This window comes from Pongo abelii, chromosome 3 (assembly GCF_028885655.2).
Source record: "Pongo abelii isolate AG06213 chromosome 3, NHGRI_mPonAbe1-v2.0_pri, whole genome shotgun sequence".
NCBI lineage: Eukaryota > Metazoa > Chordata > Mammalia > Primates > Hominidae > Pongo > Pongo abelii.
This window is the reverse complement of record NC_071988.2, coordinates 67,069,730-67,090,664: the sequence shown is the minus strand read 5'-3', so window position 1 is coordinate 67,090,664 and position 20,935 is coordinate 67,069,730. Positions and strand designations below refer to the sequence as shown.

Genomic DNA, 20,935 nt, shown 5'->3' with positions numbered 1-20,935 from the left:
CCATTTCTTCTAGATTTTCTAGTTTATTTGCATAGAGGTGTTTGTAGTATTCTCTGATGGTAGTTTGTATTTCTGTGGGATGGTTGGTGATATCCCCTTTATCATTTTTTATTGCGTCTGTTTGATTCTTCTCTCTTTTTTTCTTTATTAGTCTTGCTAGTGGTCTATCAATTTTGTTGATCCTTTCAAAAAACTAGCTCCGGGATTCATTAATTTTTTGAAGGGTTTTTTGTGTCTCTATTTCCTTCAGTTATGTTCTGATTTTAGTTATTTCTTGCCTTCTGCTAGCTTTTGAATGTGTTTGCTCTTGCTTCTCTAGTTCTTTTAATTGTGATGTTAGGGTGTCAATTTTGGATCTTTCCTGCTTTCTCTTGTGGGCATTTAGTGCTATAAATTTCCCTCTACACACTGCTTTGAATGCATCCCAGAGATTCCGGTATGTTGTGTTTTTGTTCTCATTGGTTTCAAAGAACATCTTTATTTCTGCCTTCATTTTGTTATGTACCCAGTAGTCATTCAGGAGCAGGTTGTTCAGTTTCCATGTAGTTGAGTGGTTTTGAGTGAGTTTCTTAATCCTGAGTTCTAGTTTGTTTGCACTGTGGTCTGAGAGACAGTTTGTTATAATTTCTGTTGTTTTACATTCACTGAGGAGAGCTTTACTTCCAAGTATGTGGTCAATTTTGGAACAGGTGTGGTGTGGTACTGAAAAAAATGTATATTCTGTTGATTTGGGGTGGAGAGTTCTGTAGGTGTCTATTAGGTCTACTTGGTGCAGAGCTGAGTTCAATTTCTGGGTATCCTTGTTAACTTTCTGTCTCGTTGATCTGTCTAATATTGACAGTGGGGTGTTAAAGTCTCCCATTATTATTGTGTGGGAGTCTAAGTCTCTTTGTGGATCACTCAGGACTTGCTTTATGAATCTGGGTGCTCCTGTATTGGGTGCATATATATTTAGGATAGTTAGCTCTTCTTGTTGAATTGATCCCTTTACCATTATGTAATGGCCTTCTTTGTCTCTTTTGATCTTTGTTGGTTGAAAGTCTGTTTTATCAGAGACTAGGATTGCAACCCCTGCCTTTTTTTGCTTTCCATTTGCTTGGTAGATCTTCCTCCATCCTTTTATTTTGAGCCTATGTGTGTCTCTGCACGTGAGATGGGTTTCCTGAATGCAGCACACTGATGGGTCTTGAGACTTTATCCAATTTGCCAGTCTGTGTCTTTTAATTGGAGCATTTAGTCCATTTACATTTAAAGTTAATATTGTTATGTGTGAATTTGATCCTGTCATTATGATGTTAGCTGGTTATTTTGCTCGTTAGTTGATGCAATTTCTTCCTAGTCTCAATGGTCTTTACATTTTGGCATGATTTTGCAGTGGCTGGTACCAGTTGTGCCTTTCCATGTTTAGTGCTTCCTTCAGGAGCTCTTTTAGGGCAGGCCTGGTGGTGACAAAAATCTCTCAGCATTTGCTTGTCTGTAAAGGATTTTATTTCTCCTTCACTTATGAAGCTTAGTTTCACTGGACATGAAATTATGGGTGGGAAATTCTTTTCTTTAAGAATGTTGAATATTGGCCCCCACTCTCTTCTGGCTTGTAGGGTTTCTGCCGAGAGATCCGCTGTTAGTCTGATGGGCTTCCCTTTGTGGGTAACCCGACATTTCTCTCTGGCTGCCCTTAACATTTTTTCCTTCATTTCAACTTTGGTGAATCTGACAATTATGTGTCTTGGAGTTGCTCTTCTCGAGGAGTATCCTTGTGGTGTTCTCTGTATTTCCTGAATCTGAATGTTGGCCTGCCTTGCTAGATTGGGGAATTTCTCCTGGATAATATCCTGCAGAGTGTTTTCCAACTTGGTTCCATTTTCCCCGTCACTTTCAGGTATACCAATCAGACATAGATTTGGTCTTTTCACATAGTCCCATATTTCTTGGAGGCTTTGTTCATATCTTTTTATTCTTTTTTTCTCTAAACTTCCCTTCTCACTTCATTTCATTCATTTGATCTTCAATCCCTGATACTCTTTCTTCCAGTTGATCCCATCAGCTCCTGAGGCTTCTGCATTCTTCACGTAGTTCTCGAGCCTTGGCTTTCAGCTCTGTCAGCTCCTTTAAGCACTTCTCTGTATTGGTTATTCTAGTTATGCATTTGTCTAAATTTTTTTCAAAGTTTTCTACTTCTTTGCCTTTGGTTTGAATTTCCTCCTGTAGCTCGGAGTAGTTTGATCTTCTGCAGCCGGTGTTGTGATCATTTGGAGGAGAAAAGGCACTCTGGGCTTTTGAGTTTTCAGAGGTTTTGTATTGATTCTTTCTCATCTTTGTGAGCTTGTCTACCTCCAATCTTTGAGGCTGCTGAGCTTTGGATGGGGTTTGTGTGGGGTCTTTTTTGTTGATGTTGTTGATGTTATTACTTTCTGTTGTTTGCTTGTTTTTCTTTTAACAGTCAGGCCCCTCTTTCATAGGGCTACTGTGGTTTGCTGGAGGTTCATTCCAGACCCTATTTGCCTGGGCCCTTCCACACATGGAGGTGTCCCCAGTGGAGGCTACAGAACAGCAAAGATGGCTGCCTTCTCCTTTTTCTGGGATCTCCATCCCAGAGGGACACTGACCTGATGCCAGCGGGAATGCTCTTTTACAAGGTTTCTGACAACCTCTGTTGTGGGGTCTCACTCAGTCAGGAGGCACAGTATCAGGGACCCTCTTAATGAAGCACTCTGGCTGTCCCTTGGCAGAGTGGGTGCACTGTGTTGGGGGCACATCCCCCTCGTCCAGACTGTCTGGACTCTTCAGAGCAACCAGGCAGGAAAGACTAAGTCCACTGAACCATGGAGAACATGGCCACCCCTCCCCGCAAAGGGCTCCATCCCAGGGAAATCAGAGTTCTGTCCCTAAACCCCTGGCTGGAGTTGCTGAAATTCCCACAGGGAGGCCCAGTCTGGTGAGGAGAGATGGATCTGGTTCCCACCTAAAGAAGCAATCTGGCCAAGATCTGCCATAGCTGCTGTGCTGTGGGGAATTCCTCCCGGTCCAAACCACCCAGTCTCCCTGGTACCTGCAGGGGAAATTGCTGACTGGAGCTGCAGTGATGGCGGCAGCCCTTCTGCTCCAGGAACTCAGTCATCTTAGGCAGTCTCCAGCCTGCTGCCTAGAGGCTGCATAGCTATGCACTTGGGACCCAAGGTCCTGGTGGCGTGGGCTCACGAGGGGATCTCTTGATCCACAGGTTGCACAGATCCGTGGATAAAGTGTGGTTTCCCAGGTAAGGTAGCACAATCACTCACCGCCCCTCTTGGCTGGGAGTGGGAGCTTCCCTTGCCCTGTGCAGCTTCTGGGTGGGCTGTCACTCCACTCCACCTCCTTTTCCTCACTCTCCATGGGTCCCACCAACCACCTAGTCAGTCCCAGTGAGAGAACCTGGATATCCCAGTTGAAGGCACAGGATTCATTCACCATTTTCGTTCTTCTCCTATTTATTTTTAATTGAGAATAAACATTGTACATATTTATCACAAACAGCATTATATTTTGAAATATATACATTGTGGAATGGCTAAATGAAGTTAATTAACATATGCATTACCTCACATACTTATCATTTTTTTGTGGTGAGAACATGTAAAATCTATTCTCTCAGCAATTTTCATAACTACAATACATTGTTATTAACTATAGTCACCATGTTGTGCAATATATCTCTTGAATTTGGTTCTCTAATCTAACTGAAATTTGTATCCTTTGACCAATGTCTCCCTCACCCTACAACCACCCCATTCCCCAATCCATGCTAACCACCATTCTACTCTCTATTATAAATTCAACTTTTCTGAGTTTTGGGTCTTATATCTAAGTCTTCAACTTTTTTCGATTCCACATGCAAGTGAGATCATGTGATATTTCCCCTTCTGTGCCTGGCTTGTTTAACATCATGTCCTCCAGGTTCATCCATGTTGTCCCAAATGACAGGATTTTCTTCTTTTTAAAGCATGAATAGTATTCTATGCTGTATTTTCTTTATCCACTCATTCATTGATGAACATTCAGGTAGATTCCATATCTTGACTATTGTGAACAATCCCACAGTGAACATGGGAGTACAGATATTTCTTCAACATATTGATTTCATTTCCTTTGGATGTATACCTAGTAGTGTGATTGCTGGATCATATGGTAACTCTATTTTTGATATTTTGAAAAACCTCCATATTATTTTCCTTAATGGCTCTACTAATTTACATTCCCACCAACAGTGTGTAAGGGTTCCCTTTTCTTCACATCTGCTCCAACACTTCTTATCTTTCACCTTTTTTTATAACAGCCATTTTAACTTGTGAGAGGTGATGTCTTTTAATTTAGATTTCTCTGCTGATGAGTGATGCCAAGCATTTTTTCATATACCTATTAGCCATTTGTATGTCCTCTTTTGGGAAACGTCTATTCACATTTTTTGCCCATTTAAAAAATTGGGTTATTTGTTTTCTTGCTATTGAGTTGTTTGAGCTCCTTACATATTTTGGATATGAATCCATATTGTCTCTTCTGCAGGTTGTTTATTCACTCTGTTGATTGTTTCCCTTGCTGTGCAGAAGCTTTTTAGTTTGATATAATCTAATTTGTCTCTTTTTGCTTTAGTTGACTATGCTTTGGGGGTCATACTAAAAAAAAATCACTGCCAAGACCAATGTCATGACATTTTTCCTCTAAGTTTTCTTATAGTAGTTTTATAGTTTTAGGTCTTATATCTAAGTCTTTAATATGTTTTGAGTTGATTTTTGTATATGGTAGGAGATAAGGGTCTAATTCATTCTTCTGCAAGTGGCTATCTGATTGTCCCAACACCATTTATTGAAGAGACTGTCATTTGCCCATCGCGTTTTCTTGGCACCTTTGTTGAAAATCAACTAACCATAAATGTGTGGGTTTATTTCTGGGCTCTATTCTGTTCCATTGGCCCATATTTCTGTTTTTATGTAGGTACCATGTTTTTATTATTGTTATTATTATTATTTTTCTCAAGATTGCTTTGGCTATTCAGAGTTATTTGTGAGCCCATCATATTTTAGGACTGTTTTTCTGTTTCTGTGAAAAATATCCTTGGAATTTTGATAGGGATTGCATTGACTGTAAATTGCTTTGAGTAGTATGGACATTTTAACAACATTAATTCTTCTAGTCCATGAATATGGGATATCTTGAGACCATGAACAGGGGCTCTGTCTGTTATCCAGGCTGGGGTGCAGTGGTGGGATTGCCCCTCACTATAACCTTGTACTCCTGGACTCAAGTAATCCTCCCACCTCAGCCTCCTGAGTAGCTAGGACTAGAGATGCATGCCACCATGCCTGGCTAATGAAGTCATTTTTTTAAATAAAATGTCTGGCATACAGGCTGGAATGTATGGGACAATTGGAGCAAGTTAGTAGTCTCTCTCTTCATGTGGCTTCTCCACGTGGCTAGATTGGTCTTCCTTGTATATGGTGGTCTTAGGGCAATTAGACTTCTTACATGGTGACTGGCTTCATCCAGAATGAGCATTTCAAGACACCTAGGTGGAAGCTGCAAAGTTTCTTATGACAATCTCAGAAGTCCTGAAGTGTCACTTTCTCTGAACTCTATTGGTTAAAGCAGTCACAGGTCATTCCTCACAGAAATAGAAAAAAAAATTTTAAAATTAATATGAAACCACAAAAAGACCTTGAATAGCCAAAGAAATCCTGGACAAAAAGAATAAAGCTGGAAGTATCACGCTAGCTGACTTCAAAATATACTATAAAGCTATAGTAATCAAAACATCATAATACTGTCATAAAAGCAGTCACATAAGCCAGTAGAACAGAACAGAAAACCAAGAAATAAACCTACATATGTACAACCAACTGATTGTAGACAGAAGGGCCAAGAACATTCACTGGGGAAAGGAAAATCTCTTCAATAAATGATGCTGGGAAAACTGGATATTTATACGCAGAAAAATGAAGCTAGCCCCCTATCTCTCACCATATATGAAAATTAACCCAAAATGGATTAATAATTGAATGATTAGAAGACTTAAATGACTAGAAGAATGACTAGAAGAATTAAATAACTAGGAGAAAACATAGGAGAAATGTTTCAGGACATTGGTCTAGGCAAAGATTTCATGGAGAATATCTCAAAAACACAGGCAACAAAAGCAAAAATAGACAAATGAGATTATAACAAATGAAAAACCTTCTGCAAAGCAAAGGAAACAATCAACAGAGTGAATAAACAACTTGCAGATGGGAGAAAATCCCTGCAAACTATTCACCAACAAGGGATTAATATTTAGAATGCACAAGGAACTCAAACAGCTCAAGAGCAAAAAAACAAATAACATGATTAAAAGTGGGCAAATGAGCTGAATAGACATCTTCAGAAAGAAGATATACAAGTGGCTAACAGATATATAAAAAGTACTCAACATCACTAATCATCAGGGAAATGCAAATCAAAGCCACAATGAGATATCATCTCAGCCCAGTAATAATGGCTGTTATCAAAAAGACAAAAATAACAAATAATAGCAAGGATGTGGAGAAAGGGAAACTCTTATGCACTGTTGATGGGAATATAAATTAGTACAGCCATTATGGACAGCAGTTGTAGAGGTTCCTCACAAAACTAAAATTAAGCTGAGTGCAGTGGTGTGTGCCCATAGTCTCAGTTACTCTGAGGCCGAGGTGGGAAAATAGTTTGAGACCTTCAAGTTGGCAGTATGCAATGATCACATCTGTATATAGCCACTGCATTCCACCCTTGAGTCATATGGCAACATAGTGAGAATCCATTCTTTAAAAAAATAACAAATAAAAGAATAAATAGAACTACAATATGATCCAGCAATCCCACTACTGGGTATATATCCAAAGGAAAGGAAATCAGTATGTTGAACACATAGCTGTACTCCCATGTTTATTAAATCACCGTTCACAATAGCCAAGATATGGAATCAACCTACATGTCCATCAACAGATGGATAAAGAAATTATGGGGACTGTGTGTGGTGGCTTATGCTATAATCCCAGCACTTTGGGAGACTGAGGCCAGGAATCCAAGATCAGCCTAGGCAAAAAAGTGAGACCCCATCTCTTCCAAAAAAATTTAAAAAATTAGCCAGGCCTGGTGGCATGATGTACTTGTAGTCCCAGCTACTTGGGAGGCTAAGGCTGGAGGATGGCTTGAGCCTAGGAGTTTGAGGCTGTAGTGAGCTATGATCATGCCACTGCACTGTAAAAAAAAAGAATTGAAAAGAAATTGTGGTACATATACACAGTGGAATGCTATTTAGCCAGAAAAAAGAACAAAAATATCATTCATGGCGACATGGATGAGCTTTGAGGACATTGTGTTAAGTGAAATAATTCAGGTACACAAAAAAAGATAAATACCACATGTTCTCACTCATATGTGGAAGCTAAAATATTCAATTCATTGAAATAGAGAGTAGAATGGTGGTTCCTAGAAGCTGGGAAGGGCAGAGGATAGTGAGGGAATAGCTAAAGTTGGTTAATGGAGGAAGAATCTCTAATGTTTTATAGCACTACAGGGGGACTATAATTAACAATTTTATTTATTTATTTATTTTATTACATAAATTAACCCATTTATCATAGACTAGTGATGTCTCAAATGGTGGAGCTTCTACTGGTCTTCCAATTCCTTCAGTCTTCTGATGGCAACTTTACTGTGATCGGGGAAGTGGTGTTATAGGTCCAGGCACCACCAGCTACAATTTCCATCCAGGAGCCACAGTGCCAGGTCCCCACAGCTTGTCTCTTTATCTGGATTTTGCCACAGAAGGAGCAAGTGTCCTTGGCATGCTGGTGAATTATAATTTTCTTCACCATTTTCTGGAGGGAGGCACCATAGTGGGTCCCATATTTATTGACAATTCTGACTTTCTTGTTGGCTTTAATCATTTCACCACCAACTGGGTCTGAGCCCAGACAGCAACAACAATTTATTGTATATTTTCAAATAGCTAGAAGAGCGGATTTTGAATATTCCCAAAACAACAACGAAAAATGTTTGAGATGACAGATATGTTAATTACCCTGATTTGATCATTGCACGTTGTACACATGTATTGAAATATCACCCTGTACCCCTTAAGTATGTATAATTATTATGTTAATTAAAATTAATAATAAAAGGGAAAAAAGCAGTCATAAGTCAGCTAAGGTTGGAGGTGAAAGAATAATCTCCACCTCTCAATGTACCTTGTATGATCAAAGACAGAAGTAATTCATGATTTCACAAAGTGTGTTTCTAGAATCTGATTAGTTCATATGTGAAGAGAGACTGATGTCTATGTAACCGAGAAGTCATGTTTGATCAGATCAGGTTTCTCCCAGGCAAGGGAAACTAGAAGAGCAGGAACAGAATCACAACTTTCAGTAGGAAAGATAAAACACCACATCTCAGCTGCTGTTCTGGGACCAGGATTCTTTTAGCTGCATTTTAAGAAAATGAAAAATGACTGCCAGCACCAGGCTCTCTGGGGAGGCCCCCAGAGGTGTCCCAGCCTTGTGCCACTCTTGCTTGGTGCCTGTGCCCTGGGAGCTTCTGGCTTCGAGTTCCTTTGGTGTGCATTTTTCCAGCACCCCCAGCTCTGCTCTCACAAACCTGTGGCCAGTGTTTCCTCTCACTGGTTTAGGTGAATTTTTAGTATCTACAGTTGTAACCTCTAGCCATGCCCAGCTGCCTGTCTGGAGCATCCAAGCTACCAAGGATTGTTTTTCTTAGTGTTCTGGTTACAAAGTTGACTACATGTTGAGTGGTTTTCCCCACTTCATGTACCCCATAAGCCCCGTGGCTTTTAGTGTTGATTTTGCAGAATGTGAGGCTTTTCAGTAATGTAAATTTTACATGATAGCAGAAAGGTCTGAACTATTTATTCTTCATTAATATAAAGCACCAGTCCTTGGAGAGAAGCTGATTCCATTCTTGGGGTAATATTCTAGACTGGTTTGGAACATTTCTTGCCACAAAGAAATGATGCTTTAGAAATCCTGGAGAAGGATATCGAAACCAGCTTAAAGGAGAATCCTATTGGCCAAGTTCTGATAATTTAAGTATATAAAATAAAATAATTATAGTTAATTAAAATATTTTGGGTCATGAAAATCCAGAGTCAACAGTATTTAAAGAAAAATGAGAGCTTTCTTTTAAAATAACACATGATATACTTGGATAGCATTTCTTCAAATGAGCAAAGATGTTATTCACTTTTAATTGTATGAATAGTTCAGTATTGTAGATACACACATACACACACAAACACACACATACACACACACACACACACACACACACAGGTGGACAAAATACATGTCAGCCAAAGACTAAAAAGATTTTATTCCCAGATATGGGATGACCTTATTCATTATGACAATTGATGAATAAGGTCATTCATCATATGCTGAATTATTAAGACAATCTGCAAAGCCTTAAAATTCACCAAAACTTCCATTGTCCATATCACCTAGAATTTACAGGTAGTAGTAAAACATTAAGGTAGGAATTTGAAAAAAAATAAACTGGCTAAGATTTTTTCAGAAACTAGATTCAGAAAGACAGACAGAGGTCTTGTCCTCAAGCTGTCATGAACATGAGATTATCAGGCAGCAGAAAGATGGGACTCTCCACCTTACTCTTGAGTGGACAGGCTCATGAAAGACTTGCTTTCTTAAGCCTGTGGCCTGCCACTTACATTTATTTGATGGTATATTAATCTAGTGTGAATTACTAATGAAATTTATCAAATCTTTTCACTCATAAGACATAAGAACCCCTTATCCCCCCCTACATTTATCTCCCTTGGATCTGAAGGTACTCAAATAAAACATGTATCCTTGAGTGGAGCGGATTTTGTCTTTTAAACAGACTGAAATACAGGGACATCTGCTTGCTGGCATCTATTTGCTGTTTTGTGATTCTAGCAGCTATTCCTGGTTACTCTTGGTTACTCCTTTGATTTTTTTCCCCTTGCTGTGCATGGTCACCAAAAAGAACTGGACAAAGACTTCCCAGGAAGAAAGAGAGAATCTCAGGCCTCATGCCCTGGACCACTGTAGAAGGATAGGGAAAATTTTTGTCCATCTGATCCCAAAATGACTTTATGGAACCTGAAGGGTTTTTAGGGAGCAACATTGAAAAGACAATTCATGTATGGCATTTGCTGCTCTTCAAGGAGGATAAGGTTTTAATGTTTCATATTTTGGGTTTGTGCCCAAAGGACCAAGACTTATGTAATGGTTTTAGGAACATGTAAAGGTAAATTATAACAGAGATTTTCAAAAAGTATTTCTTGGACTAAAATATGCCGATGTGGAATTGTTAGGCTCATAAAAACGTGTTTGAGTTACTCTGATAAAGAAATGCAAGGGGGGGAATATGTTTTAGTGAAAAAATAAAAAAAAATTGAATATGTTTTAAAAGTCATTTGTGTAATAACTAGAGACATAATCGAAACAAGTGAAACTAAAACAGAGGGAAAAACTGGGGTAAAGGGACTCTAGAACTTAGATAGTTTAAATTTTGAGGCAACTTGAGAGCAGAGTCCAAGGGTGAGACATTTTAAAAATCTGAAAGTGGAAGGCTTCAAATATCACTCACATCAAGCAATTTTAGCCAAGCTTATGGCAGGCATATTGACAAAGATGTTTAAAATTTGTTTTTGCAAGAAACAAGAGGCTTACTGAGAAATCTGCAACACCTACAATATAAACTGTGACATTTATGCCACGCTACCAGAAGCTTCTTTTGGAAGTCTAAACAAAACAAACAAAAATAGTGAATGCTGTATATTCCTTTTTTCTCTGTGTTGATGCACTAGGAAGTAATTTTTCACTTTATGAAATACTTACCAGCTCTGAGATGACTTTATGGACTCCACATTGGGTGTGAACTCTTGGCAAAACTGAATTTCACCTGAGTTGGAAGTTGGCCAATACAAGAGTCCCTAGCAGATCTCAGTAAAGTCATGTGAAACCCTGTTTCTTCTGTAATACACAAAACGTTACAGTGGAGACCCCAGGGAAGAAGGAAGTAGTAGATTCTACTTGGGTGGAATGAGGTGTGAAAAGCTCATGGAGAAAATAATCCATAAACAGCTTATTCAAAGAAGAGTAGATACTTGCCAGGCAGATGCGATAGGACTTGGTGGGGAGGCCAGAGGTACCACCCAGAAAGCAGGCAGCAATACGGGCCAAGACATGGTGGAATGATATAGTCTGGTGAGTTTGTAACTGCAAGCAGTTACACTTGGTGCACTGGCATGAACTTTGGACGTTAGGAATGGGGCAAAGCACCATGAAATACAAGCTGGGTGGTAAGGAGGGACAGATGCTAGATGTCCTTGTACACTGTACTAAAGTTTGCTCTTTCATTTATTTAATGAATGCATGTATTAAGAACCTACTCAGTGCCAAGTCTTGGGGAGACAGACACAATTTTTTTGTTTGTGTGGCACTTACAGTATTAAAGGGGCAGACAGACATTAAACCTAATCATATGACTAATTATTTAATTTTACTTGTGATAAGCTCTCCTATAGGGAGGCCAATGCTGTGTAATGACAGAAGTTGTAATAGGGAAATCTAACTTAGTGTGGCATCTGAGACGTCTTCCCTGAGGAGGTGACAACACAGCGGAGACCTAAGTGGGAGCGTGTCAGCTAAAGGAGGGCTTGTTTGTGAAAAAGTGCTTTGGGCAGGAGCAACATGGGCAAGGGTGGGGAGACGGACAGGCATGTGTATAATCAAGCACCCCCTCTTTTCTAAGAGAAAAAGAATGGGTTATGTTTTATTTTTTTCCTTCTTTTCTCTTTCCCCCTTTTCCCTTGTTCCTCACTTCTTAGCTCTTTAGAAATGAGATTATAACCTTTACCTTCCCTTCACCAGACACTTCCTACAGAGCAAGCTTATCTATTAGGTTGGTGCCAAAGTAATTTGGCAAAAGTAATGGCAAAAACCACAATTACTTTTGCACCAATCTAATAACTATGCGCCAGAGAGGGAATTCTCCCACCAGGAGACGGCCTCAAGAGACAACAGTCAATTTATAACCTGAAGCGCCCTGCAACAGAGCTCCCTCTCACCTGGAGTGGATCTCAAGACAGTGGCCACCTTACAACCTAGCTCTGCCCACGATGGTGCCAGCTCGGTAGATACGGCACCAAAGTGAGTCATGCAGACCCTACACCCACTTTCTCCCTCTCCAGCATGCCATTCGTGCCAAGTCCCTGCTTAAAACCCTCCGCTTTCTGCCCCAAAAGTAAAGTGATATCCTTAAAGGCAGGAGCCTGTACTTCTTCCCCTAAGCTATGCTGTGGAATAGTGTCACTTTCTTTATATCAGACTCAATCTTGTTAATTGGACTCTGCAGGTGGTGAGTGGCTGAACCTGTGTTTCAGTTACATGTGGAGCTTTAGGGAAACAGAAAAACCTGTAGCCAATGGATGGACTCTACTCAGGGAAGCCACATAATCATATTTTCATTTTAGAAACCACCCCCTGGCTGCAGTGTGGGGAATAGTAAAGGGATGTAGGGCAGGAGGTGTGATGGTCAATTTTTTGTGCCTACTTGATGGGTAAGGGAGGCCCAGATGGCTGGTAAAACATGGTTTCTGGGTGTGTCTGTGAAGGTGTTTCTGGAAGAGATTAGCATTTGAGTCAGCACCCAAATAAAGATTGCTCTCACCTATGTGAGTGGGCAGCACCCAATCCATTGAGGGCCTAAATAGAACAAAAAGGTGGAGAAAAGAGGGCTTTGCTCTGTCTTCTTGAGCCGAGACATGATCTCCTCCTGCTCTTAGACATCAGCACTCCTGGTTCTCAGAGATTTGTTTTCTGTTGTTGTTTGTTTGTTTGTTTTGTATACAGGTACCCAGTGTGGTACACAGATTTTTAATTTTTTTTATTTTATATATATGTATATTTTATATACATATATATTATTATACTTTAAGTTCTAGGGTACATGTGCACAACGTTAATGGTGTGCTGCACCCATTAACTCATCATTTACATTAGGTATGTCTCCTAATGCTATCCCTCCCCTCTCCTCCCACCCCACAACAGGCTCCAGGGTGTGATGTTCTCCTTCCTGTGTCCAAGTGTTCTCATTGTTCAATTCCCACCTATGAATGAGAACAAGTGGTGTTTGGTTTTTTGTCCTTGCAATAGTTTGCTGAGACTGATGGTTTCCAGCTTCATCCATGTCCCTACAAAGGACATGAACTCATCATTTTTTATGGCTGCATAGTATTCCATGGTGTATATGTGCCATATTTTCTTAATCCCGTCTATCATTGTTGGATATTTGGGTTGGTTCCAAGTCTTTGCTATTGTGAGTAGTGCCGCAATAAGCATACATGTGCATGTGTTTTTATAGCAGCATGATTTATAATCATTTGGGTATATGCCCAGTAATTGGATGGCTGGGTCAAATGATATTTCTAGTTCTAGAACCCTGAGGAATCACTACACTGTCTTCCACAATGGTTGAACTAGTTTACAGTCCCACCAACAGTGTAAAAGTGCTCCTATTTCTCCACATCCTCTCCAGCACCTGTTGTTTCCCAACTTTTTAATGATCACCATTCTAACTGGTGTGAGATGGTATTTCATTGCAGTTTTGATTTGCATTTCTCTGATGGCCAGTTATGATGAGAATTTTTTCATGTGTCTTTTGGCTGCATAAATGTCTTCTTTTGAGAAGTGTCTGTTCATATCCTTTGCCCACTTTTTGATGGGGTTGTTTTTTTCTTGTAAACTTGTTTGAGTTCTTTGTAGATTCTGGATATTAGCCCTTTGTCAGATGAGTAGATTGCAAAAATGTTCTCCCATTCTGTAGGTTGCCTGTTCACTCTGATGGTAGTTTCTTTTGCTGTTCAGAAGCTCTTTAGTTTAATTAGATCCCATTTGTCAATTTGGCTTTTGTTGCCATTTGGTGTTTTAGACATGAAGTTCTTGCCCATGCCTATGTCCTGAATGGTATTGCCTAGGTTTTCTTCTAGGGTTTTTATGGTTTTAGGTCTAACATTTAAGTCTTTAATCCATCTTGACTTAATTTTTGTATAAGGTGTACGGAAGGGATCCAGTTTCAGCTTTCTACATATGGCTAGCCAGTTTTCCCAGCACCATTTATTAAATAGGGAATCCTTTCCCCATTTCTTGTTTTCATCAGGTTTATCAAAGATCAGATAGTTGTAGTTGTGTGGTATTATTTCTGAGGGCTCTGTCCTGTTCCATTGGTCTATATCTCTGTTTTGGTACCAGTACCATGCTGTTTTGGTTATTGTAGCATTGTGGTATAGTTTGAAGTCAGGTAGTGTGATGCCTCCAGCTTTGTTCTTTTGGCTTAGGATTGACTTGGCAATGTGGGCTGTTTTTTGGTTCTATATGAACTTTAAAGTAGTTTTTTCCAATTCTGTGAAGAAAGTCATTGGTAGCTTGATGCGGATGGCATTGAATCTCTAAATGACCTTGGGCAGTATGGCCATTTTCACGGTATTGATTCTTCCTATCCATGAGCATGGAATGTTCTTCCATTTGTTTGTGTCCTCTTTTATTTCATTGAGGAGTAGTTTGTAGCTCCCCTTGAAGAGGTCCTTCACATCCCTTGTAAGTTGGATTCCTAGGTATTTTATTCTCTTTGAAGCAATTGTGAATGGGTATTCACTCATAATTTAGCTCTCTGTTTGTCTGTTATAGGTGTATAAGAATGCTTGTGATTTTTGTACATTGATTTTGTATCCTGAGACTTTGCTGAAGTTGCTTATCAGCTTAAGGAGATTTTGGACTGAGACAATGGGGTTTTCTAGATATACAATCATGTAGTCTGCAAACAGGGATGATTTGACTTCCTCTTTTCCTAATTGAATACCATTTATTTCTTTCTCCTGCCTGATTGCCCTGGCCAGAACTTCCAACACTATGTTGAATAGGAGTGGTGAGAGAGGGCATCCCTGTCTTGTGCCCGTTTTCATAGGGAATGCTTCCAGTTTTTGGCCATTCAGTATGATATTGGCTGTGGATTTGTCATAAATAGCTCTTATTATTTTGAGACATCTCCCATCAATACCTAATTTATTGAAAGTTTTTAGCATGAAAGGCTGTTGAATTTTGTCAAAGGACTTTTCTGTATCTATTGGGATAATTTTGTGGTTTTTGTCTTTGGTTCTGTTTACATGCTGGATTACATTTATTGATTTTCGTATGTTGAACCAGCCTTGCATCCCAGGGATGAAGCCCACTTGATCATGGTGGATAAGCTTTTTGATGTGCTGCTGGATTCAGTTTGCCAGCATTTTACTGAGGATTTTTGCATCGATGTTCATCAGGGATATTGGTCTAAAATTCTCTTTTTTGGTTGTGTCTCTACCTGGCTTTGGTATCAGGATGATGCTGGCCTCACAAAATGAGTTAGGGAGGATTTCCTCTTTTTCTATGGATTGGAATAGTTTCAGAAGGAATGGTACCAGCTCCTCCTTTTACCTCTGGTAGAATTTGGCTGTGAATCTGTCTGGTCCTGGATTTTTTTGGTTGATAAGCTATTAATTATTGCCTCAATTTCAGAGCCTGTTATTCATCTATTAAGAGATTCAACTTCTTTCTAGTTTAGTCTTGGGAGGGTGTATGTGTCCAGGAATTTATCCATTTCTTCTAGATTTTCTAGTTTATTTGCATAGAGATATTTATAGCATTCTCTGATGGTAGTTTGTATTTCTGTGGGATCGGTGTTGATATCTCCTTTATCATTTTTTACTGCACCTATTTGGTTCTTCTCTCTTTTCTTCTTTGTCTTGCTAGCGGTCTATCAATTTTGTTGATCTTTTCAAAAAACCAGTTCATGGATTCATTAATTTTTTGAAGGTTTTTTGTGTCTCTATCTCCTTCAGTTCTGTTCTGATCTTAGTTATTTCTTGCCTTCTGCTAGCTTTTGAATGTGTTTGCTCTTGCTTCTCTAGTTCTTTTAATTGTGATGTTAGGGTGTCAATTTTGGATCTTTCCTGCTTTCTCTTGTGGTCATTTAGTGCTATAAATTTCCCTCTACACACTGCTTTGAATGTGTCCCAGAGATTCTTGTATGTTGTGTCTTTGTTCTCGTTGGTTTGAAAGAACATCTTTATTTCTGCCTTCATTTCATTATGTACCCAGTAGTCATTCAGGAGCAGGTTGTTCAGTTTCCATGTAGTTGAGCAGTTTTGAGTGAGTTTCTTAATCCTGAGTTCTAGTTTGTTTGCACTGTGGTCTGAGAGACAGTTTGTTATGATTTCTGTTGTTTTACATTTGCTGAGGAGGGTTTTACTTCCAACTATGTGGTCAATTTTAGGATAGGTGTGGTGTGTGCTGAGAAGAATGTATATTCTGTTGATTTGGGGTGGAGAGTTCTGTAGATGTCTACTAGGTCTGCTTGGTGCAGAGCTGAGAATTCCATTCCTGGATATCCTTGTTAACTTTCTGTCTCATTGATCTGTCTAATGTTGACAGTGGAGTGTTAAAGTCTCCCATTATTATTGTGTGGGCTTCTAAGTCTCTTCGTAAGTTTCTAAGGACTTGCTTTATGAATCTGGGTGCTCCTGTATTGGGTGCATATATATTTAGGATAGTTAGCTCTTCTTGTTGAATTGATCCCTTTACCATTATGTAATGGCCTTGTCTCTTTTGATCTTTGTTGGTTTAAAGTCTGTTTATCAGAGACTAGGATTGTAACCCCTGCCTTTTTTTGTTTTCCAGTTGCTTGGTAGATCTTCCTCCATCTCTTTATTTTGAGCCTTTGTGTGTCTCTACACATGCGATGGGTCTCGTGAATACAGCACACTGATGGGTCTTGACTCTATCCAATTCTCCAGTCTGTGTCTTTTAATTGAAGCATTTAGCTCATTTACATTTAAGGTTAATATTGTTATATGTGATTTTGATCCTGTCATTATGATGTTAGCTGGTTATTTTGCTTATTAGTTTTTACCGTTTCTTCCTAGCCTCTATGGTCTTTACAATTTGGCATGTTTTTGCAGTGGCTGGTAACAGTTGTTCCCTTCCATGTTTAGTGCTTCTTTCAGGAGCTCCTGTAGGGCAGGCCTGGTGGTGACAAAATCTCTCAGCATTTGCTTGTCTGTAAAGGATTTTATTTCTCCTTCACTTATGAAGCTTAGTTTGGCTGGATATGAAATTCTGGGTTGAAAATTCTTTTCTTTAAGAATGTTGAATATTGGCCCCCACTCTTTTCGGGCTTGTAGAGTTTCTGCCGAGAGATCAGCTGTTAGTCTGATGGGCTTCCCTTTGTGGGTAACCTGACCTTTCTCTCTGGCTGCCCTTAACATTTTTTCCTTCATTTCAAATTTGGTGAATCTGACAATTATGTGTCTTGGAGTTGCTCTTCTCGAGGAGTATCTTTATGGAGTTCTCTGCATTTCATGAATTTGAATGTTGGCCTGCCTTGCTAGATTGGGGAAGTTCTCCTGGAAAATATCCTGCAGAGTGCTTTCCAAGTTGGTTCCATTCTCCCAGTCACTTTCAGATACACCAATTAGATGTAGATTTGGTCTTTTCACATAGTCTCATATTTCTTGGAGGCTTTGTTCATTTCTTTTTATTCTTTTTTCTCTAAACTTCTCTTCTTGCTTCATTTCATTCATTTGATCTTCAATCCCTGATACCCTTTCTTCCAGTTGATCGAATCAGCTACTGAAGCTTCTGTATTCATCACATAGTTCTCGTGCCATGGTTTTCAGCTCCATCAAGTCATATAAGGACTTCTCCGCATTGGTTCTTCTAGTTAGCCATTTGTCTAATATTTTTACAAGGTTTTTAACTTCTTTGTGATGGGTTCAAACTTCCTCCTTTAGCTCGGAGAAGTTGAATTGTCTGAAGCCTTCTTCTCTCATCTCATCAAAGTCATTCTCTGTCCAGCTTTGTTCCATTGCTGGTGAGGAGCTGTGTTCCTTTGGAGGAGGAGAGGTGCTCTGATTTTTAGAATTTTCAGTTTTCCTGTTCTGTTTTTTTTTTTCTCCCATTTTTGTGGTTTTATCTACCTTTGGTCTTTGATGATGGGGATGTACGAATGGGGTTTTGGTGTGGATATCCTTTCTGTTTGTTAGTTTTCGTTTTAACAGTCAGGACCCTCAGCTGCAGGTCTGTTGGAGTTTGCCAGAGGTCCACTCCAGAACCTGTTTGCCTGGGTATCAGCAGCGGAGGCTGCAGAACAGCAAATGTTGCTGTCTGATCATTCCTCTGGAGGTTTCATCTCAGAGGGGTAGCCGGCCGTGTGAGGTGTCAGTCTGCCCCTACTGGGGGGTGCACTCCATAGAGGCTGCTCAGGGGTCAGGAACCCACTTGAGGAGGCAGTCTATCCGGTCTCAGATCTCAAACTCCATGCTGGGAGAACCACTACTCTCTTCAAAGCTGTCAGTCAGGGACATTTCAGTCTGCAGTGGTTTCTGCTGCCTTTTGTTCGGCTATGCCCTGCCCCCAGAGGTGGAGTCTACAGAGGCAGGCAGGCCTCCTTGAGCTGAGGTGGGCTCCACCCAGTTCAAGCTTCCTGGCTGCTTTGTTTACCTACTCAAGCCTCAGCAATGGTGGGCACCCCTTCCCCAGCCTCACTGCCACCTTGCAGTTCGATCTCAGACTGCTGTGCTAGCAATGAGCGAGGCTCCATGGGCGTGGGACCCTCCGAGCCAGGCATGGGATATAATCTCCTGGTGTGCTGTTTCCTAAGACCATTGGAAAAGCACAGTATTAGGGTGGGAGTGACCTGATTTTCCAGATGTCATCTGTCACAGCTTTGGTTGGCTATGAAAGAGAATTCCCTGCCCCCTTGCACTTCCCCAGTGAGGCGATGCCTCGCTCTGCTTCAGCTCATGCTCGGTGTGCTGCACCCACGGTCCTGCACCCACCGTCTGACAAGCCCCAGTGAGATGAACCTGGTACCTCAGTTGGAAATGCAGAAATCACCCATCTTTTGTATTGCTCACGCTGGGAGCTGTAGACTGGAGCTCTTCCTATTCGGCCATCTTGGAACTGCTGGTTCTCAGAAATTTGGACTCACACTGCAACTCACAACACTGGCTCTCCTAGTTCTCAAGTCTTTGGGTGTAACCGGAACTCTACCACTGGCTTTCCTGGGCCTTGATCTTATAGACAACAGATTGTGGAACCTCTCAGCCTCCATAATTATATGAGCCAATTCCTCATAATAAATATTTTTCTATCTGTAGTATCCTGTTGATTCTGTTTCTCTGGAGAATGATGACTAATACAGAAAATACAGAAAGCACTGTTAAGATGGATCTCAGAGTGTCAAGGCAAAAGCTGTGGCAATGTGGACAGAGAGGATGGGATACTTTTGGAAGGTACTTAGGAGCTAGAATTGGCTGTAGTTAGTGACTAATGAGTTAGATAAGGGAAAGGAGGAGAGAGACATCAAAAGAATGACTCTTAAATTTCTGGATGGAGCAGCCAGGTAGCTAGTGAGATGAGAACACAGATGATCAGATTCTGTGAGTGGGTAGGGTTAGGGAGAGCTGATGGGTTTCATTTTGTATACACTTAGCTTAAGGTGCCCATGGAGATAGCTAATAGACAACTGGCTGTGAACGTAAAGGTCCAGAAAGATTTCAAAGCTAAGAGTTATAGAAAGGGGAAATATCAGCCCTTAGCTAGTGGTTGAAGCCATGATGATTGATAGTTTACATGGAGAAAGTGAACTGAGTGAAAAGATCAGAGGGCCAAAGACCAAGCCCTGAGAAACACACATATTTACAAGGTGAGTATAGGAAGAGGGGTCAGAAAAGGAGCCTAAGAAAGAATCACAGAAACCCAGAAAAATTAGGAGGAAGTGTGCACTGGATATTCTGTTTGCCCCTCCAAATCCACTATCCTTCTCCATCCTGCTCTGTGGCCTGGAAAGCTGATTGCTGTGGACCACATCAACTGCCTCTCTTGTCCTCTGGCTTCAAGAGTTCAGCCACTTGGGGGCACTGCCAGGAGATTGGAGAGTAAGAAGAGAAAGGCTGGGGTGATCATCTTCTGGCTTCTTTCTGCTGTAAATGGATTGTTAGTGGCGATCATCTTCTGGCTTCTTTCTGCTGTAAATGGATTGTTAGTGGCTATAGTCTGCCAAAGACCAGGGCTCCTGCTGGGCAACCTCACAGTTGCAACTTGCCTTATCTCTACAGGCCTAAGGGTGTCAAGGCTGTCCCCTGTTGCTAGCCTATAGGTCCGTCACCTTCCCTTGCTAGTTTCCCTTAATCCTAGATCTTTACAAATGATTCTTTCATTAAACTCTTCAGTCATCCCTATTTCTTGCCATCTGTGTACTCCTGAGACCTCATCTTTACAGAGATGTATCACAAAAGCCACTGAAAATGAGTTTCAAGGTGGGAGTGGTCAACGGTGGTCAGAGATAGGAGCCTGTACTTCTTCCTTAAGCTAAGCTTTGGGGAATGCTGAAGAGGTTTTCCTTGGTGAAGACCGAAGGGTCCATTGTACGTGGCAATTGGAGGTTGTTGGTGACATTTACTGGCACAGGTTAAAAGAAAGGTGAGCCAAAGTCAGGCTGCAGTGTGCTGAAGAGGCCATGGCGAGTTGCTGACCATCACTTTGAGGCACCTAGCCATGAGAGAATAAGGTGGCATTTTGAGGGAGCTGCAGGGTGGCATTTTCTTTTAGGGACTTGAGCAGGCTTATCCTGTGAGAAGAATCCATTAGATAGGGGGAGATTGGAAGAGCATGCAAGAGAAACATGAATGGACCCATGACCTTTGGTCATGAGAGGACAAGAATGAGGGTAGGTGTGCACATAAGAATGTTTACAGCTATGGAGTAGGTGAGTGAGGAGCTTCTTCCTAAATACTCTCAGTGAAAATTCAAGGACAGTGAAAGTTCAAAATAGCAATTGGGGAGAAATTGATAAG

At 40.6% G+C, this 20,935-nt stretch overlaps 1 protein-coding gene across 1 annotated transcript; it reads right to left on the bottom strand.

Moving 5' to 3' along the window:
- Window positions 1–7,676: 7,676 nt before the first annotated feature.
- Window positions 7,677–7,934, bottom strand: LOC112133129 (large ribosomal subunit protein eL43-like). The gene has a single exon (XM_054553608.1). It carries the CDS (start codon window positions 7,932–7,934, stop codon window positions 7,677–7,679), a length of 258 nt encoding a protein of 85 aa, XP_054409583.1.
- Between the last annotated feature and the right edge of the window lie 13,001 nt (window positions 7,935–20,935).

Bases quoted from the DNA above. Each gene is read 5' to 3' on its own strand.
- LOC112133129 (XM_054553608.1), bottom strand. From the start codon at position 7,934: ATGATTAAAGCCAACAAGAAAGTCAGAATTGTCAATAAATATGGGACC.